Source organism: Rana temporaria, chromosome 4, assembly GCF_905171775.1.
Source record: "Rana temporaria chromosome 4, aRanTem1.1, whole genome shotgun sequence".
NCBI classification, from domain to species: Eukaryota; Metazoa; Chordata; class Amphibia; order Anura; family Ranidae; genus Rana; species Rana temporaria.
In genome coordinates this window covers 300,606,282-300,627,704 of record NC_053492.1, presented here as the reverse complement: position 1 = coordinate 300,627,704, position 21,423 = coordinate 300,606,282, and the positions used below count along the sequence as shown (strand labels likewise).

The 21,423-nt window shown below is 44.4% G+C and overlaps 1 protein-coding gene across 2 annotated transcripts in view; it reads right to left on the bottom strand.

The window, feature by feature from the left end:
* HECA (hdc homolog, cell cycle regulator) overlaps nt 1-21,423 on the bottom strand; it is a 68,473-nt gene that overhangs the window by 10,588 nt on the left and 36,462 nt on the right. For both annotated transcript variants that reach the window (XM_040350540.1, XM_040350539.1), the window contains exon 3: nt 4,473-4,627. In XM_040350540.1, coding sequence (XP_040206474.1) covers nt 4,473-4,627 — 155 coding nt within the window. The remainder of the gene's footprint in view (nt 1-4,472; nt 4,628-21,423) is intronic.

The window sequence follows — 21,423 nt, the reverse complement described above, 5'->3', positions numbered from 1 at the left end:
CAGAAAGAGTTAGGCTGGCTTATCAGTAGATAAGCCGACCTAACTCAGAATCTATGCCGACTTATGTTTAAGTGTATTCTCAATCAGAGATGCACTTAAACATATCTAAGATACGACGGCTTGCGCCGTCCTATCTTAGGTTGCAATATTTCGGATAGCCGCTAGGTGGCGCTTCCATTGCGGTTGGCGTAGAATATGCAAATCAGTAGATACGCTGATTCACGAATGTACGCCCGGCCGCCGCAGTACATTTACGCCGTTTACGTTAGAGATAGGCCGCCTAAAGTTAGAGCTTAGCCCTAGATGGAATAGTAATGTTAATTATGGCCGCCGTTCCCGCGTCAAAATTCGAATTTTTTACGTCGTTTGCGTAAGTCGTCCGTGAATCGGGATTTACGTAGTTTACGTCCACGTCGAAATCAATAGGCCCATGTGGCGTACTTAGCTGCAATGCACACTGGGAATTGTAGGCGCCCGGCGCATGCACAGTTAAAAAAAAAAACGTAAGGTCAAGTCCATTAACATAAAACACGCCCCTTTACACACATTTGAATTAGGCGCCCTTACGCCCGCCCGCTTTAGGCTATGCCGCCGTAACTTAGCAGGCAAGTATATTGTGAATCATGTACTTGCCTAGCTAACTTACGGCGGCGTAGCCTAAACACGCTAAGCTACGCCGCCGCAAGTTTAGGCCAATGTGTTTGAATCTAGCTACATGTTCCTGGATTTGCACATTTGCTTGCAGATGCAAAATTAAACACTATAAGCACTGGTGACTTATGGTATTATATTTCCACTCTACTAGTGAGAAATAAGGTTATGAATATACATACATTATTGCAGTAATATAGTATTCTTGTAGTTACAGTGGGGAAAATTATTTTTTGATCCCCTGAAGATTTTGTAAGTTTGCACACTTTCAAAGAAATGAAGGGTCTATCATTTTTAACATAGGTGTATTTTAAATGACAGAGACAGAATATCAACCAAAAATCCAGAAAAAAAAAAAACAGGATACAAATGTTATACAGGTGATACTCGAAAAATTTGAATATCGTGCAAAAGTTCACGAATGCAACTTAAAAGGTGAAACTAATATATGCGGTAGACTCATTACATGCAAAGCAAGATAGTTCAAGCCGTGATTTGTCATAATTGTGGTGATTATGGTTTACAGCTCATGAAAACCCCAAATCCGCAATCTCAGAAAATTTGAATATTGTGAAAAGGTGCAATATTTTAGGCTCAAAGTGTCCCACTCTAATCAGTTAATTAAGCCATAACACCTGCAAAGGGTTCCTGAGCCTTTAAATGGTCTCTCAGTCTGGTTCAGTAGGAATCACAATCATGGGAAAGACTGCTGACCTGACAGTTGTGCAGAAAACCATCATTGACACCCTCCATAAAGGTAATTGCAAAATAATTTGGATGTTCCCAAAGTGCTGTATTAAAGCACATTAATAGAAAGGTATGTGGAAGGGGAAAGTGTGGAAGAAAAAGGTGCACAAGCAGCAGGGATGACCACAGCCTGGAGAGAATTGTCAGGAAAAGGCAATTCAAAAGTTTTGGGGACTTTCACAAGGAGTGGACCGAGGCTGGAGTCAGTGCGACAAGAACAACCACACACAGACGGATCCTGGACATGGGCTTTAAAATGTCGTATTCTTCTTTTCAAGCCACTCCTGAACAGCAAACAACGTCAGAAGCGTCTTACCTGGGCTAAAGAAAAACAGACCTGGTCTGTTGCTCAGTGGTCCAAAGTCCTCTTTTCTGATGAGAGCAAATTTTGCATCTCATTTGGAAACCAAGGAGCCAGAGTATGGAGGAAGAATGGAGAGGCACACACTGCAAGATGCTTGAAGTCCAGTGTCAAGTTTCCACAGTCTGTGTTGATTTGGGGAGCCATGTCATCTGCTGGTGTTGGTCCACTGTGCTTCATTAAGTCCAGGGTCAACGCAGCCGTCTACCAGGAGATTTTGGAGCACTTTATGCTTTCTTCTGCAGACGAGCTCTACGGGGATGCTGACTTCATTTTCCAGCAGGGCTTGCTACCTGTCCACACTGTCAAAAGCACCAAAACCTGGTTCAATGACCGTGGAATTACTGTGCTTGATTGGCCAGCAAACTCGCCTGACCTGAACCTCATAGAGAATCTATGGGGCATTGCCAAGAGAAAGATGAGAGACATGAGACCGAACAATGCAGAAGAGCTGAAGGCCGCTATTGAAGCATCCTTGTCTTCCACAACACCTCAGCAGTGCCACAGGCTGATAGCTTCTATGCCACGTCGCATTGAGGCAGTATTTGCTGCAAAAGGGGCCCAAACCAAGTACTGCGTACATATGCATGCTTATACTTTTCAGTACAATCCTTTTTTTATTGATTGCATGTAATATTAAAATTTTCTGAGATTGTGGATGGGACACTTTTGGTTGCTATGGACAATCTACAGTTTTCAGGCAGAAAGAACAGTTTTTATTTTATAAAAGTACATGTAGGGCACTGGGCAGACCACTAGGGACAAGGGGGTGTTTATTTTTTACATACAGTACTGTAATCTGTAAGATTATCGTATACTGTATGCATTGTGTTTATTTACTTTTTTGAATTTGGCGCCGTTCTCCGCCCCCGTGCGTCGTAACGTCGCAGGGAACGGAGATCGGCGGCACACAGGCACTGTGTGAATCGAGCGAGGACACCACTCGCTCACACAGCGGGGATGCACCGCAGGATCCAGGGACAAGGTAAGTAACTTGTGCCTGTGGATACTGCGAGGCGGCCCCGAGTCTGGCTCGGGGATACCGCTTTTGGTATTAAAATTGTACCCCGAGTCAGACTCGGGAATACCGCTAAGGAGGTTAAGGCTTACCCATAGCTACCCTGGATATCTCCTTAACCTGCAAGGGTTAGGAGATATCCTCCTGTGTCTGCATGTGCCAAAGTCGTTGCTTCAGTTAGATGTGCCGCTTCCGGCCAATCACAGGTGATGTGATGTCATCGCGGCTCCGGTCAATCACAGCACTGAAGCCGCGAAACCTGGAAGTAAGCTCCTGGGAAAGATGTCCGTGGCCAGAGGGGGAGTTCAAGGACTGCTGCGGGGGTTTTGATCGGAGGCAATACATAATGAGCCAGTATGCTATGCATACTAGCTCATTATGCCTGAGCTGAAAACTTCAAGTTGCCAAGCGACAGCCAAGAAACCTTAAGGATTTAGAGAAGATCTGTAAAGAAGAGTGGATCAAAAACTCTCCTGAGATGTGTGCAAACCTGGTAACCAACTACAAGAAATGTCTTGCCTCTGCTTGCCAACAAGGGTTTCTCCATCAAGTACCAAGTCAGTTTTATTTGAGGATCAAATACTTATTTTACTTACTAAACTGCAACCCGATTTACAACATTTGCATCATGTGTTATTTTCTGGATTTTTGGTTGATATTCTGTATCAATCATTTAACAAAAATGAAAAATTATAGACCCCACATTTCTAAGTGGGCAGGTCCCAATGATTTTCAGGTTTCTGGTGAGTGTAAACCCTGTTGGGGAGAGTGACTCCCGTGAAGTGGACCTGAGTGGACTGGTACACAGATAAAATATTTACTAGGACCACCATCTATTTTCAGAACTGTACTCACCATTATCATCCTCCTTTCTCATATATAACCTACAATATGAATGCCAGTCAAGATAGAAAAGACTGACAGGAGCACTGCTATAGCATCTGAAGTGTACAGGACTTCAGGACTGCATAATTTGCTCTTTTTATACGTTTTTGTTTTTCATAGCAGCTGCTATTGTAATCTCAATAGATGTGAAATTGTTTTATGGAGAGTGTTTTATTAATTTATTCACTTTATCATCACAAATTTTCTGTTTACATTTGAGGCTCCGAGTAACATAGTACTGAGCAGTGTTGATAGGCCATTAATACACTTTTGTTTAATAATGAAAAACTCACTATTTTTCATGATCATTTAAATACATGAGTGCTGTTCAATAGGTTACAAAATGGAGAGAATGTATCATATTCAAAATTCTATGCCAGTTTTCTAGAAAAATAAAGGAGGACTTATCATCCCTAAGTCATCTCATACTCTTAACTCGTATCTGGTTCCCAACCTAGCTTTATGTTTTTTTCTAAATTCCCACAGATCTCAAATGCTCAAGCCAATACAATTCTATATGCTTGTATGCCTTGTATTACATCTATTCCCTCCTAGTTATTTTCCTTCTTTCTTGGTATGACGTTTTTATGTTATGTAGTGGTTACTATGTACTACTTGGACTAGATTTCCCCAGTGTAGCTTAGGCACTAAATACTAAAAATGCAACCCCCACTGTACTTTTTGTTTCTAATACCGATTCATACAGTCATCAAGATGAACAAATTGAAATCACTCTTATAAATAGCTTATGACAAAGCAAAAAACAAAAACAAACATTTGTTAGGTTTTTAAGAACTAATAAAAACCTACCTGACAGCATGGGGAAGCTGCCAATATATCATAAGTGTACATCGTTCCAAGCTGATGCCAGCTTCCATCCCATCGAGATTTGCATTTGATGCAGATGATTTTGTGAACGCCTTCTAAACAGTCCACACATACAGCATACAGGTGCATTAACCTTCCTAGGATAAGGAAAATAACAATTATTTGTATTTATTTTTTAATATTTGGAGTGTGAGTAAAGGCAAATATAAATCCAGTTAAAAATATTAAAGAATGTTAAAAGAAACAGTATCTCAATCAAATTTATACGGTTCTCCTGTAACCCCCGCATATCAGCATTTATAATTTAGAAAAATTGGCAGCAATGCAAGCCAATCAGGCTTTACTACAAACCTTATTATATAAGGTATGCAGTTTGAAGAAAAGAGTAAAGCGATGGCCTGGAAGTAGGAAGACTGCACTCCAGCCCATTTCTGGCAGTTCTCTCTGCATCTAGTCTCCAGGGCCCAGCCAGCAAGGATCCAATGCCTGATCATCCAACTCCTGGACCGGACCTTTGAGTGTTTGTATATGAGGGTACCCAGCCTGTGGCTTTGTCCTTTTCATTACTACCACTCTGCACAGCAGACAGGATGTGATCGGCTGCTCACCTTTTTCCTGCCCCAGTGTCTCCAGGCTGCTTAGGACAGTTTTCTCTGCACTCAGGTCAGCTAGTTACTCTTTGCACCTGGACCAGAAACCTGGATCATTAGGCAAAGCAGGCATTGTGGAGTGTGCGTTATACCGACACTCCAGCCACACAGTTCTTATTGTACCCAAGACTTTCTGCTAGCCCTCCTGTGCAAATAATTCATTTTTAATATTTCATTCTTATAGTGCCAGTGGCTTGATTTTATTTTTTATAAACTCATGAGAGCCTGTGATGTCTGAAAAGGGCAGGGCTGGGCCAGGCTTGGACATTGATGCTTAAACAGGGACGACAACGGTTACAGGAAGTGCCTGTGTGCAGACACATTTGCCTGCACAGTGCAACCGTTACCGTCGGTAAAAGGCAGGAAGATTGCTGAATGTCGATTAGACATCATTTCTAAATTGAACACATGGAAAGCCAGATAGTGCTTAGTATAAAAGGTTTACTATATTCTTCATATAAATAAATGGTACATTTTTATTTGTATCTGGCATTCCACTTTAACTAGATTAAAAGGATTGGGGAAATGGAAACCTCTGTAAGAAAAATATCCCCAAAACAAAAAAGGATTGAGGTATATAAACTACCTAAATATCAGATGCTAGAATGGATTGCCACAAAGGGTCAACTTTGTAATTGTTAAAAATCCAGATTTTCCACACAGGAGAAGAATGAAAGGAATTAAGTAACAACGTAGAAAGAGGTAGTATGGAAAAAGGGAATGCCCCCACAATGTTGCATTTACATAAAGAATAAAAGATTTGATTTTTGGCTGAGCAGCAACTGAGAAAAAAAAACACAACAATTAGGACATTGGCTCTTCAGTAAAGTTTTTAAGGGCAGTCCGCAATGCAGAAGCTCAGAAATATAACTTGGCACTAAGTTGGGTATATCCACGAGTGTGATGGATATTCTATAAATCGTACTCAGAACAGCCAGGCTTTCACAAACCAAGGGAGTGTAGGAAGGTAGTGGAACCGGATCCCTGTCGAGCAAGCAAGTCATAAAATCCCTCAAGGAGAACAGGACCTGAGGAAGGTAAAGCATCAAAATGGAGTGCAGATCAAGACAATGGACTTTACTGCAGAGTGTGGGATTCAATGAAACGCCACCCTCAAGGATCTAGATCTACCAACATTGGAATCAGAGATCCCAGGGAGCTCAAAACTATGCCCTTATGGGATAATACTTTACCTGAAATCTGGGCAATTTTGACCTATGTAAATCTAGAGGTATTGTTAATCCATCTCAAGTGTGCACTAAATCGGAGCTAAAATCATTCCAACAATTACAGGAAGAATACAATATCTCTAGAGGTTGTTTTTTTCAATACCTCCAATTATACCACACACTCCATGTCCAGCAGAGACAATCTTCACTATTGTCCTATAAACCAGTTGTTTATAACATGGTACTTCAAGCAACCTCCAAGCAGGGGGAATGTCTGTATGGCTGCACAGACTCTCCACGCTGTCCAAGATGCCTTAGAGATTAGACCCCTACTGCACATGCTTTGGCATTGTTCAAAGCCATTTTAGTATTGGCATGGCATATTAGACACAGTCACTTTGGAGTGTGATTCCCAGATTCCTTTACCCCTCTCACTTGTGTCTTGGGTTGGCTGGAACTTTAGAAAGAGAACAACTTGGTGACTGTTGCCATAAGCTGAGTGTTATTTATTGCCAGGAAGCCATGAAGCAGTCATCAATCTATTCTTCAACAGTAGAATCTTGGATTAAGGAGGTTTATTCCTCCCTCTGTTTAGAAAACCAAAATTTATCAGCAAAAGGGAATGCCCACAACAATTGGTGGAGGGGGCAGGAGTGGCTGAGAGCTTAAGCCAGCCACTCCCGCCCCCTCCACAGCCCAGTGCTCCAGTAAGCACTGAAGGGGTAGAGCAGAGTTGAAGCCTTAGAAATGCACAATCAGTTCCCAGTCCAAGAGGTGGTGGGAAACAGATGCAGAATCGTACCAATGCTGCATCCACCTGAGCGAGTATGTCAGTTAAATTTTTTTGAAATTCCACACTTCTCTTTTAAAGCGGGAGTTCACCCGAAAAAAAAAAAAAACATCAGATTGATGCTCATTTTGTCAAGGGGAATCGGGTAGTTTTTTTTTAAAAATCGAAGCAGTACTTACCGTTTTAGAGAGCGATCTTCTCCACCGCTTCCGGGTATGGTCTTCGGGACTGGGCGTTCCTATTTGATTGACAGGCTTCCGGCGGTCGCATACATCACGCCACGAGTAGCCGAAAGAAGCCGAACGTCGGTGGGGCTCTATACGGCGCCTGCGCACCGACGTTCCTCTACTTTCGGAAAATCGTGACGCGATGTATGCGACCGTCGGAAGCTTGTCAATCAAATAGGAACGCCCAGTCCCGCAGCCCATACCCGGAAGCGGCGGAGAAGATCGCTCTCTAAAACGGTAAGTACTGCTTCGATTTAAAAAAAACTACCTGATTCCCCTTGACAAAATGAGCCTCAATCTAATGTTAAAAATTAAGTTTTCGCGCCGTGAGGAGGTATCCTGATCAGGTAGCTGAACCACATTGGTGATTTCCCATCCCATTCCCTTCCCCTCTCCTTCCCTGCCTCCCTCCTCTTTCCCCCTCCCCACTTCCTCTTCTTTTTACCGTTTCCTTTCCTTTCCTTTCTTCTTCTTATCTCTTCCTATGAGCCCACTGGAGATACAAGATTGTTCACTAGTACAATGTTGCACTGAAATGTTTATCTCGTACTTAGCACTTAACCGGCTTCTGTAGCTGATACTCGGTACGAACGAACGGTTCGCTACCTCACGAGAGGACACATAACTGGTCAAACAGACCTTTAGACATTGTCAAATATGTTAATGACCACTCCTCTAGATGTTGCTTTCGAGAATGGTCCTGCATGTATACGTGTATTGAAAATTTTCTGAATAAAACTGTTATTGATAAAAAAATAAAAATTAGTTTTCGGGTGAACCTCCACTTTAAACTGTATTCATATGGTTTATTTACGAAAGGCAAATCCACTTTGCACTGCAAGTGCAGTCGTTGTAGATCTGAGGGGGACATGCAAGAAAAATAAAAAAACAGCATTTTAGCTTGCACATGATTGGATGATAAAATCACCAGACTTTCTTCACATTTCAAATCTTCCCCTCAGATGTACAGCGGCTGCACTTCGAAGTGCACTTTCGGTGCAAAGTGGATTTGCCATTCGTAAATAACCCACATAGTGTGTGTTCATCTAAAAGGCACTGCTGCCTCCGATTGCTAGCCATGAGATTTGGTAATGTCATTTCTCTGCTGTTCACTGTTCTAATAGGTGCTTACTGGAAAAAGGCTGTATCTGGAGGACCTGCAGTGCAAGGATCTCCCTGCTTCTGCTATATTACAGTTGTAAACCCTCTACACCCAATACATGCCTATTTGGAATAATTTGTAGCTCCCGAGACTTGCAAAACTTCAAGGGTTTGTGCATTGGAAATGAGCCAGTATACTATTACTTCATCAGCTGTAGGATAGATAGGACATACTGCTTCATTTTAGTACTTTGGCAGAGCGCTACTAGGTCCCAAATAAGCTTTTTTTCCCCAATACCTTCAATTATGTCATTCCCTGCAGAGTCAATCAGTTTTTTTCCCCATTAAGGTATAACCCTTCCTCGACCCTCACTATGGCTGTATCTACAGCTTGTTCTAAGCGGGGTCTGGTAGGTGATCTGTACTCCACACTCCAGACAGCTGCTAGCGTTAAATTGCAGGCAAATACTGGTTATCTGTGGAGGCAGAATGTAGTCTTTGGATGAAGATCGATGGACCCAAGCACTGGAAGTTGTTATTCAGGACTCATTGTCCCTCTCACAAAGATTGACCCAATTATTTATCCTCCAATCGGATGCATTATACGTCACAGAAGTTGCACACGTAGGGGCAAGCTTCATCTCCTAGAGGTACTAATGCCTCAGGTGCTCTTATTCATATGCTGTGGAGATGCCAAACTTTGTAATTGGTCATCCATCTACAATATACTTAATATTAGCTCTAAGCGGATAGTTAAAAGTTGTCTATTTTGGGTATTATCCTGGAGGACACACTTCCTGCATAGGTTAGTTTGCTCTGGACTAGTACTTAGATTTTAGGCCATAAATTAATACTTCAGAAACAGCTATCACCACCAACCGCCCCTACCATCTCTCAGTGGCTGGATGCATTAAATTTGAACCTACGCAAGAACCAACCTATAAAACACAGATGTCCCAAGTAGTATCACAAGACATGGTCCCCATGGCTGACCTCTGCTAAAATCAACCTACGATTCCCAGCTTGTAGATGCCGATTTGGAGGCATAGGATTGGGGCCACTCTGTGCAATACCATTGCACAGAGCAGGTAAGTAAAATGGAACATGTTTGTCATTTTAAATGAAAAAAAATGACTTTACAAACGCTTTAACTTTGTTGATATGTGTTTTTGTCCCTCTCCTGCTGATTTTTAATATTACCTCACCAATCATATTAGCATTTAGGCCCCTTTCACATGGGATGGACGCAGTTTAGATCAGCAGGGGATCTTTCCACTGATTCCTTGTTGATCAGAGCAGAGCGGGCGGTTGACAGGTCCGTGGCCACTCAGTTTATGCAGATCATACATAGACAGAGCCCGCTCTGCTCTATGGACCGGCGGATGTAAAATGGACTCTGCTGTCAGTTTACACGCGACTGACCTTAGACCCGTTCCACATGGAAGGGAATCTGTCCTCCTCCATCTATTCTTTTTTAACAGACTGAATTGGAGGTAGGTAGGTAGGTGTAAACAGACACAAGTTTGTTTATACCTGCTGGTCCACAGGGGTGGATGGAGGGTCCGATCAGGCCTGGCTGAAAAAGTGACAGGCAGACCTGATTGAACCCTTTGTGTGAAAGGGGCCTTATTAGATCACCAATCATTGGTGACACGGGGGTTCCAGCTATGACACTACAAAGAAAATCCCTGCTCCTACCTACCTCCACAGAGACAGTGTGGAGAATGGTATAGTAAACCAGTAATAGGGGAAATAGCAGCAGGAAGCTTACAGGCAATATCGGTACTTAGGCTTTTCCCTTTTACGGGCACAGCTTCCACAGTACAGGACTTAATAAAATCAACTTTTAACCTGAAGCAACACTACACAACATTGCGCTGGAAGGGACATATACCAATGAGACTGCCGAATATATTGAATTTAAATATTGCATAAAGAAATATTCAAAAGCAATAATCTAGTGGTTTGTAAAATAACAAAAAAAGGGAAGCAAAGAAGCTAGTGGAAAATACCTGAATGCAAAACTCATTGTTTCCTGTATTGACTGGTTCCATGTGTCACATGGTTATCCAAGCATTTATTGAAAGAAGCAAGCAACGCAACAATTGAGAATCTCAAACAATACTTGCTGTACAAAGTGCGATTAGCTGCATCGGTGCAGTATCATAGTTAAAGCATTACTAAAAGCCATTTTTTATTAAAATAAAAAAAAAACACGTTAACTTACCTGTTTTGTGGTATGGCACAGAGTGGCCCCGAACCTCCTCTTCTCAGGTCCTCCACAGCAAGTGATTACTCTGGGGGCAGAAGTGCGGGCTTGCTCCCAAGCTGGTCTTTCTGTGTCTATAGACACACAGAGCTCGGCCCCGCCCCCTACTCCCTTCCCATTGGAGGGATGGAGGTAGTTTATCTTGTTTTTTTCACCTTAACGCAGAGAGCGCATTAAGGTAGAAAAAACCTTTAGCCTTTACAGCCAACCACTTTACGTTAAAATGAGGTTGCACATGTGCTTATATTTTACAACATACTGGAAATTTCTGTAAATAGTTTTTTTTTTTTTTCTGGACCCTGTAAAGCATTGCAGCAGCAATCAGCAAAAAAGTATTTGAGCCCCTGCGAATTTTGTACATTTGCCCACTGACAAATAAATGAGCTGTCTATAATTGTAGGTTTATTTTTAACAGTGAGAGACAAGGCTGCATTCCTCCTCCTCCTCCAAACACGGTGAGTTGAGTTGATGCCAAAGAGCTCTTTTTTATTCTCATCTGACCACAAAACTTTCACCCAGTTCTCTGAATCATTCAGATGTTCATTAGCAAACTTCAGACGGACCTGTACATGTGCTTTCTTGAGCAGGGGGACCTTGCGGGCACTGCAAGATTTCAGTCCTTCACGGCGTAGTGTGTTACCAATTGTTTTCTTGGCGACTATGGTCCCAGCTGCCTTGAAATCATTGACAAGATTCTTCTGTGTAGTTTTGGGCTGATTCCTCATCGTTCTCATGATCATTGAAACTCCATGGGATGAGATTTTGCATGGAGCACCAGAAAGAAGCAGATTGACAGTTATTTTGTGTTTCTTCTGTTTGCAAAAAATTGCACCAACTGTTGTCGCCCTCTCACCGAGCTGCTTGGCGAAGGTCTTGTAGCCCATTCCAGCTTTGTGTAGATCTACAATCTTGTCCCTGACATCCTTGAAAAACTCTTTGGTCTTGGCCATGGCGGAGAGCATCCGATTGATTAATTGCTTCTGTGTATTTTATACAGGTAACAAGCTGAGATTAGGAGCACTCCCTTTGAGAGAGTGCTCCTAATCTCAGCTTGTTACTCGTATAGAAGACACATGGGAGCCAGAAAGCTTGCTGATTGATAGGGGATCAGATACTGATTTCATTTATTAAAATGTAAATCAATTTATAAAACTTTTTTTGAAATGCATTTTTCTGGATATTTTTGTTATTCTGTTTCTCACTGTTAAAATAAACCTACCATTATAGACTGATCATTTGTCAGTGGGCAAACGTACAAAATCAGCAGGGGATCAAATACCTTTTTCTTCCTCAAAGTAGGTCTCCAGCACATCCTGTACAGGCAAGCAGATACAATCTAAACAAAAGACAGAATGAACTACCATGGCACTCCACATCTACACAAACTACATGTTGACAGCTGCAAAGGCTGCCGGGGACCTTGTAGTTTTCCAATTCTGTAAATAAGTGACGCAGCCATGCTTCGCTCGGCCACGTCCTGCTAGATCTGATCGGGAATTGTGTCTCCCTTTTATAGGGAGACACAATCGATGACGTCAGACCTACAGCCACACCCCCCTACAGTTGTAAACACACACTAGGTGAAACATAACTCCTTCAGCGCCCCCTGTGGTTAACTCTCAAACTGCAACTGTCATTTTCACAATAAACAATGCAATTTAAATGCATTTTTTGCTGTGAAAATGACAATGGTCCCAAAAATGTGTCAAAATTGTCCGAAGTGTCCGCCATAATGTCGCAGTCACGGAAAAAAACGCTGATCGCCGCCATTAGTAGTAAAAAAAAAAAATATATATATAAAAATGCAATAAAACTATCCCCTATTTTGTAAACGCTATACATTTTGCGCAAACCAACCGATAAAACGCTTATTGCGATTTTTTTTTACCAAAAATATGTAGAATACGTATCGGCCTAAACTGAGGAAAAAAAAGTTTTTTTATATATTTTTGGGGGATATTTATTATAAAAAAAAGTAAAAAATATTGAACTTTTCAAAACTGTCGCTCTATTTTTGTTTATAGCGCAAAAAATAAAAAACCGCAGAGGTGATTAAATACCACTAAAAGAAAGCTCTATTTGTGGGAAAAAAAGGACGTCAATTTAGTTTGGGAGCCACGTCGCACGACTGCGCAATGGTCTGTTAAAGCGACGCAGTGCCGAATCGCAAAACCTGGCCTGAGCCTTTAGCTGCATTTTGGTCCGAGGCTTAAGTGGTTAAAGAACCATTTTCTTCACAAAATAGACAATATTTTTATGCTTGTCTGCTTTAAGCACTTCAATACAGGGCACTTATACACCTTCCTGCCCAGATCAATTTTCACCTTTCAGCACTCTCACATTTTCAATGACAATTGTGCCGTCATGCTACGATGTACCCAAAGAAATTTTTTATAATTTTTTCCCCACAAATAGAGCTTTCTTTTGGTACTATTCGATCACCATTGGGGTTTTTATTTTTTGTGCTACCAATAAAAATAAAAAAAAGACTGAAAATTATGAAAAAACAAAGGTTTTTCTTCGCTTGTTACAAAACTTTGTAAACAAGTAAGTTTTCTCCTTCACTGATGGGCACTGACTAGGCAGTACTGATTGGCACGGATGAGGTGGCACTGTTCGGCAGCACTTTCAGGCATTACTGATGGGCCATCCCTACTGGGCACCGATTGGCATACCCGGTAGTCATGGATGGGCATCCTCAGGGGAGCCGATCAACTCTCCTCTACTCGTGCCTGGCAACGCGAGTGGAGGAAAAGCGATATACAGATCTTCCTGTTTACACTGATCAGCTGTGACTGGACACAGGTGATCACGTGGTAAAGTGCCTCCGTCAGAAGCTCTTTACCTCGATCAGAGATGTGGTGGGTCAGACTGACACACCACATCAACGATCGTCATGTGCTAGCGGCTTATCCTGCTGAATGTCATATGATGTTCAGTCAGGATAACTGAACCACTTTGCGCACGTCATATTGCTATATGGCTGGCGGGAAGTGGTTAATGTAAAGTGGTTAAAGTAAACCTAGCTCTTTGTAAAATATCTAGGAAAAACCCCTTTGAGATCTGCTGCTTGGGGTCACTCTACAAAGTGCATTGTCCAACCTAAAGTAATACTAAACACACACTGTTTAACCACTTCCATACCAGGCACTTACGCACCTTCCCGCCAAAGCCAATTTTCAGCTTTCAGCACTGTCGCACTTTGAATGGCAATTGCGCGGTCGTGCAACATGGCTCCCAAACAAAATTGGCGTCCTTTTTTCCCCACAAATAGAGCTTTCTTTTGGTGGTATTTGATCACCTCTGCGATTTTTTTTTTTGCGCAACAACTAAAAAGACTGAAAATTTTGAAAAAAAAATAAAGTTTTTATTTTTTTCTGTTAATTTTTTTGTAAATAAGTAAGTTTTCTCTTTCAATTACGGGCACTGATATGGCGGCACTGATGGGCACCAATGAGATGGCACTGATGGACATCGATGAGGTAGTACTGACGGTCACAGATGAGGTGGCACTGATGGGCACACATTGGCGGCACTGATGGGCACACATAGGCGGCACTGATGGGCACACATAGGCGGCACTGATGGGCACACATGGGAGGCACAGATGGGCGGCACAGATGGGTGGCACTGATGGATACTTATGGGTGGCACAGATGGGCACTGATAGGTGGGCACTGGGCATGGATGGGCACTGTGGGGTGGCACTGATGGACACTGGGGTGGCACTGATGGACACTGTGGGGCAGCACTGATCTACCCATGTTGCCAGTCAGTGCCCATTTGTGGGCACTGATTGGCATCTTTTTTATTTTTTAAAGCTTTTTTTTTTTTTCAATACTTTTTTTTTTTTATTTGCCCTTCCCTGGTGGTCCAGTGTGGCGATCCGAGGGGGGGCTGCGCTGATAAACAATCAGCGCGAACCCCCCCCTGTCAGGAGAGCCGCCGATCGGCTCTCCTCTACTCGCGTCTGTCAGACGCGAGTGAGGAAGAGCCATCAACCGCTCTTCCTGTTTACATCGTGATCAGCCGTGACTGGACACGGCTGATCACGTGGTAAAGAGCCTCCGCCGGGGGCGCGCGCGGCATGAAATCCTGCAGGACGTCCATGGACGTCCAGTCAGGATTTCAAAACCACTTCCCGGACGTAAATCGGCTATAGGCCGGGCGGGAATTGGTTAATTTACATTGTCCCTTCTATTTTTGTATATGGATAATGGCACAAAATATTTTAATAGAAAAAAATATATACTTTTCCTAATCGGTATACAGCTGTCACATGACCCAGCTCTTCCCCAGCCTGCCTGCAGGGAAACATAATCAGGAGGAGCTTCTAGTCCTCTGCTGCTGGTCACATGTTCATAATTTAAAAAACAGCCTTTGGAATACAGAGTAAAAATGAATCCATAAAAATGTTTTTAAAATTGTCGTACATACATATATTTGAAATCAAATCTATTATTTTTTGGAAAAAACATGGTGTGGGGGCGGATTTCTGTCAGTCACAGGCTGTGTTACGCCGTTTTAGAATAACAGGGTGGCGAATCCTCTATTAATCAAGATGTAATATCCATACCCCCCCGCCATTGTGTTTAGCCGATTAGTGTTCATGAAGGAGGAGGGAGGGTGGGATGGAGTGAGCTGTCATTTACCATTGTGTATATGCCCACATGTGTGACACTATGGTCACATGGGCTCAGATGTGATGGTGAGGAAATGCTCCGCACAGAAACTCACTGAAAACTGAGCATGTGCAGAGCTGCCAACACTGCTTTGCAAAATCCCTAGCTGAATTGGGGACATGGAAAGGAGGGGGAGACATAGAACAGCAGGATCAACCAGGTTTTTTGCAAAATACAGAAAACAGATCCCAGAGTGACTGAGTGAGTATGAACAGCATGTAATAAAGCATTTATTAATGTTTTTTAAATATGTGGATTTAGCCTAGGTTCACATTGCAGCGATTTGAGTGATCAAATCGCATGACAAGTCGCAGCCTATTGTAGGCAATGGCCCTGTTTCAATCGGTGCGACACCAATTTTGCAGCGCCACACCGATTTGCAAAAGTAGTTCCTGCACTACTTTTGCCGACTTCAGGTGCGACTTCAATAGACATCTGTGCATGAAGCCCCACAGATGTCTATCAAGTAGCACTTGAAATCGCGCTGACTTTGCTACTTTGAAATCGCGCTACGTCAAGTGAAGTAGCGTGATTTTAAAGTAGCATCAATGTGAACCAGGGGTGACAATTTAAGAATTTTTATAGTGGCGTTCTAATAAAATAAAAAAAAAGGACTGCAGCAAATGCATTGCGGTTTATTGCCATCTACTTTCAAATATGAAGTCTTGTCTTGGTCTGTTTGGATTAGGGTTGTCCCGATACCGATACCAGTATCCGTATCGGGACCGATACCGAGTATTTGCGGGAGTACTCGTACTCCCGCACAAACCCCCGATACTGAAATAGAATACTTGTTCCCCCCCGCCGCCACCGCTAACCCGTCGCCGCAAACCGCAAAGCCGCCGCCGTTAATCAGCGCGCGGGGAACATTACAGCTTTCGTTTGAATAGCTGTATCCCTGCCGCATATAGACACTCCCCCTTGCGCGGGATTGGACGGGTGATCTGTCCAATCCCGCGCAAGGGGGAGTGTCTATACGCGGCGGGGATACAGCTATTCAAACGAAAGCTGTAATGTTCCCCGCACGCTGATTAACGGCGGCACGTGCGGCATCATCAAGGTATGTAGGACATGGCTGCATTATGTGGGGGACATGGCTGCATTATGTGGGGGACATGGCTGGAATATGTGGGGGACATGGCTGGAATATGTGGGGGACATGGCTGGAATATGTGGGGGACATGGCTGGAATATGTGGGGGACATGGCTGGAATATGTGGGGGACATGGCTGCATTATGTGGGGGACATGGCTGCATTATGTGGGGGACATGGCTGCATTATGTGGGGGACATGGCTGCAATATGTGGGGGACATGGCTGCATTTGGGGACACATTTAAAAAAAGTATCGTATCGGCGAGTACATAAAAAAAAAGTATCGGTACTTGTACTCAGTCCTAAAAAAATGGTATCGGGACAACCCTAGTTTGGATCATACAAAAGTTCTGACTTTTACAGCATCTATTAGACAAAACTGAGGCCCCGTACACACGGCCGAGGAACTCGACGTGCCAAGCACGTCGAGTTCCTCGTCGAGTTCTGGGATGAAGCCGCCGAGGAGCTCGGCGGGCCGCCTTCTCCCATAGAACAACGAGAAAATAGAGAACATGTTCTCTATTTTCTCGTCGAGCTCCTCGGCGGCTCCATCGAGCCAAAACTGTACAGACGACAGAGTTTCTCGGCAGAATCCGGGTTTTGACCGAGTTTCTCTGTGAATTCTGCCGAGAAACTCTGTCGTGTGTACGGGGCCTCACAGTTATGTGAAGACAATGAAACAAGTATATGGTTATAATCAAGGATAATTTCTGTCTCCCTGTCTGTGCATCCCTAAAAATAAACTCTGCTGTAGATTTACAGGGAAACTGGCTTAGAGAGCCATATCTGTAATAGACCTAAGCAGATTTATAAGCCTCATTCCGCCTTATTTACTTGTTAATCTGATACAAAGCATGTGATAAATGCTGTACTTACCAACAGTACATGAGTATAAGATAGCATGTTTTTTAGCACAACGTTCTATGTGTATCAGTGTAAAAACCAGTATCGCCAACACCTATCTTTAATCTATTACATAAATCCAAACTGTAGAGTTAAAATACATTTTGGGGAAAATCCAACTGTGCAATCTCCCTATTAAATAAACTACTAAATGAAAATGTCACAATAATATTAAATATCTAAAAAAATAACAAAACCAAATGTCGGATAACTCCATTTTTACACATAGAAGGCCAGATCCACGTACCTCAGCGCTTCTTTACGTCCGGTGTAGTGTATCTCAGATACACTACGCCGCTGTAACTTACAGCGTATTTCCCGTATCCACAAAGAATTTGCGCCGTAAGTTACGGTGGCGTAGTGTAACTGTGTCGGCGTAAGGGCGCGCAATTCAAATGGATGAGATGGGGGTGTGTTTTATGTTAATACGTCTTGACCCGATGTAAATGACGTTTTTTCTGAATGGCGCATGCGCCCTCCGTGGGGGTATTCCAGTGCGCATTCTCCAAATTAACCCGCAACAAGCCAATGCTTTCGACGTGAACGTCTTTCTACGCAAAGCCCTATTCGCGAACATTTTACGCAAACGACGTACACAACGGAAAATTCAACGCTGGCCCGACGTCCATACTTAACATTGGCTACGCCTCATATAGCAGGGGTAACGTTACGCAGAAAAAAGCCTTACGGAAACAACGTAAAAAAATGCGCCGGCCGGCCGTCAGTTTGTGGATTCGCGTATCTAGCTAATTTGCATACGCGTAAATCGACGGAAGCGCCACCTAGCGGCCAGCGTAAATATGCACCTTAGATCGAAAGGCGTACTAAGACGTACGCCAGTCGGATCTAGCCCAGCTTCAGGCATATCTTGTTTTGTGGATACAAAACAAAGATACGCCGGAGCAACCTAGCAGTTACGCGGCGTATCAATATATACGCCAGCGTAACTGCTTTGTGGATCTGGCCCAGAGAGTTTAAGCAAAAGATATGCATCAGAATTGAATCATACAGGAAGGAAATTAGCAGAAGCAAGAAACTGTTCAAACCATTCTTAAAGCCAAACTGTAGCTTCCAAAATAATAATAATAATAATAATAATAAAGAAAAGTTAAAACCTTGCAAAGTCATACATTTGTTTGGGCTTGCAAATATTTTCCAGCTGCACTGCAATAGCCTGTTTATGTCTAGATTGCTGCAAAAAGGACTGCTGTTGTACGATTGTAAGCATCGTTTTTTATGCAAGTAGTACAACATGCACCCAGACCTACAAAATCAGCAAGTATTTGGTGTCCCTTCAGATAGGGGGTCAGTGTTGCAGGAATAATCTGACTGCTCAGAGCTCCAGGATGCTTAATGAGGTGTTTGGTTTCCTCTCTTGATCATGTTCCCTGGACGTGTTGTACCTTCCAGTTGTATGGAAGAAAGGACATTCCCAGAGTTAAGCCTCGTACACACGATCAATCCATCCGATGAGCACGGTCCGAAGGACCGTTGTCATCGGTTAACCGATGAAGCTGACTGATGGTCCGTCACGCCTACACACCATAGGTTAATTAACCGATCGTGTCAGAACGCGGTGACGTAAAGCAGAACAAGGTGCTGAAAAAAAACTAAGTTCAATGCTTCCAAGCATGCGTCGACTTGATTCTGAGCATGTGCGGGTTTTTAACCGATGCTTTTGCATACTAACGATCGGTTTTGACCTATTGGTTAGGCGTCCATCGGTTACATTTTAAAGCAAGTTCCCATTTTTTTAACAGAAGGTTAAATAACCTATGTGGCCCACACACAATCGGTTTGGACTGATGAAAGCAGTCCTTCAGACCGCTGTCCTCTGGCTATCCCATCGTGTGTACGCGGCCTTAGAGCTGGGTTGGAGATCCACCAAGATAAGGAAGTTAGTGCCTGGCTGGATAGGAGCATAGGCAAATCTATGGAAAAAGCCTGGTTCTAGGAAAAAAGACTTGTGATTGGGATGTGTACAGGATCAGATTCTAGCCGCAGGGAAAGCTGGCGAGCAGACTTGTTGAAATGTATCACCCAGCCAAAAAGGCCTGGAACAGCCGAATTGTTGACATTTCCTGAGCTGCAAGGGCGATGAAACCCTCAGGCTGTCTTAATGATCTGGGACTTGGATGCAGAGGCGTTGCTAGGGGGGTGCGGTCCGCACCCGGGTGACACCCGCTAGAGGGGTGACACCAACCCGACATTAAGGATTTAAAAAAAAACCGACATGCCCAGCGCCGCCGCCGCCGTCTTCCTCCGCTCCCCTACTGAGCTAGCCACCTGCGAGCGGCGAGGCGAGCCTCAGCAGAGGCCTGTGCCTGTCACACTGCACTGTGTGATGATGTGACGTCAGTCACGTCACACACAGTACTTTCAGTTTCTCCGTGCGGGCGGCGCGGCTCAACTCCTGCACCTGTGACCTGCTGCCCACATCAGTCCTCGACTCCTCGCTCTGTCTCCAGAATCGGGCGCGGCATAGAAACAGGTGCGGGGGGGGGGGGGGTGGGTGGCCACCGAGTCCACCGCCAGCCGCGGCATAATAGCAACAACAGGTGCGGGGGTGTCCACCGCTGGCCGCGGCAGGCATAATAGGAACAGGTGCGGGGGGGGTGGGGTATCCACTGTGCCACCAGTGAGAAGAATGTCTCACCCCCCCCCCTCTCTGTCACCTCCCTCCTTCTCTGTCACCCCCCCCCTTCTGTCTCACCCCCTTCCTCTGTCACCCCCCTCTCTGTCACACCCCCACCCCCTCCCTTTCTTTCACCCCCTTCTCTGTCACCCCTCCATCTCTGTCTCACCCCCTTCCTCTGTCACACCCCCACCCTTTCTGTCACCCCCTTCTCTGTCACCCCTCCATCTCTGTCTCACCCCCTTCCTCTGTCACCCCCCCCCCCTCTGTCACACCCCCACCCTTTCTGTCACCCCCTTCTCTGTCACACCTCCATCTCTGTCTCACCCCCTTCCTCTGTCACCCCCCTCTCTGTCACACCCCCACCCCCTCCCTTTATGTCACCCCACTCTCTTGTCACACCCCACCCCTCCATCTTTGTCTTACCCCCACCCCCTCCCTCTCTGCCACCCCCTCCCTCTCTGTCACCCCCATTCTGTCTCACCCCACCCCCTCTTTGTCACCCCCCATTCTGTCTTACCCCCCACCGCTCCCTCCCTATCACCCCCTTCTGTCTGTCACCCCTCCTCCCTCTCTGTCACCCCTCCTTCTGTCTCATCCCCACCCCCTCCCTGTCACCCCTCCTCCCTCTCTGTCACGCCTCCTTCTGTATCATCCCCACCTCCTCCCTCTCTGTCACAACTCCTGTCTCACCCCCACCCTCTCTGTCACCCCCCCCTTCTGTCTCACCCCCTCCCTCTGTCACCCCCCTTCTGTCTCACCCCCCACCCCCTCCATCTGTCTCAACCCCACCCCCCTCCCTCTCTGTCACACCCCCTCCATCTCTGTCTCACCCCCACCCCCTCCATCTCTGTCTCACCCCACCATCTCTGTCCCATCCTATCTACCTCTCTCTCACCCCCACCCCCTTTCTCTCTCTCATCCCCCTCTCTATCACCCCCACCCTCCTCTCTCTCTCTCTCTCTCCCCCCTTCGGTCTCTAACCTTCCACCCTCTCTTTTCCTTTTAGCAAACAGTTCGGTGCATCATACTTCCCCCTCCTTTTTTTTTTTTTACAAAATTAGTTTGAAGTGTGTATAATGTAAATTTTATTCTCCAAAATGTAGGGCAGCAGGCTGTCATTTTAGGTTCTCAGTAAAGAAATGCATTCTGTTAGTAGATTTTCCATGTTTTTTCTGGGTATAAAAAAGTTGTAGGGGGATGGCTCATGAGATGTGAATTCTGGCCCTGGAGAAAGAGAGGCGGGGGACAAAGAAAAAGGGAGGGAAAGAAGAAGGGGATAGAAAGAAAACAAGAAAGATGGATAGAGAGAGAGAAAATGTGAAGCAAGGAAAACAGAGCAAACGGTAGGGTCAAAAATATTTTGAAAAAGTAATTGGGGGGGTGACACCATATTTTACCGCACCAGGTGAC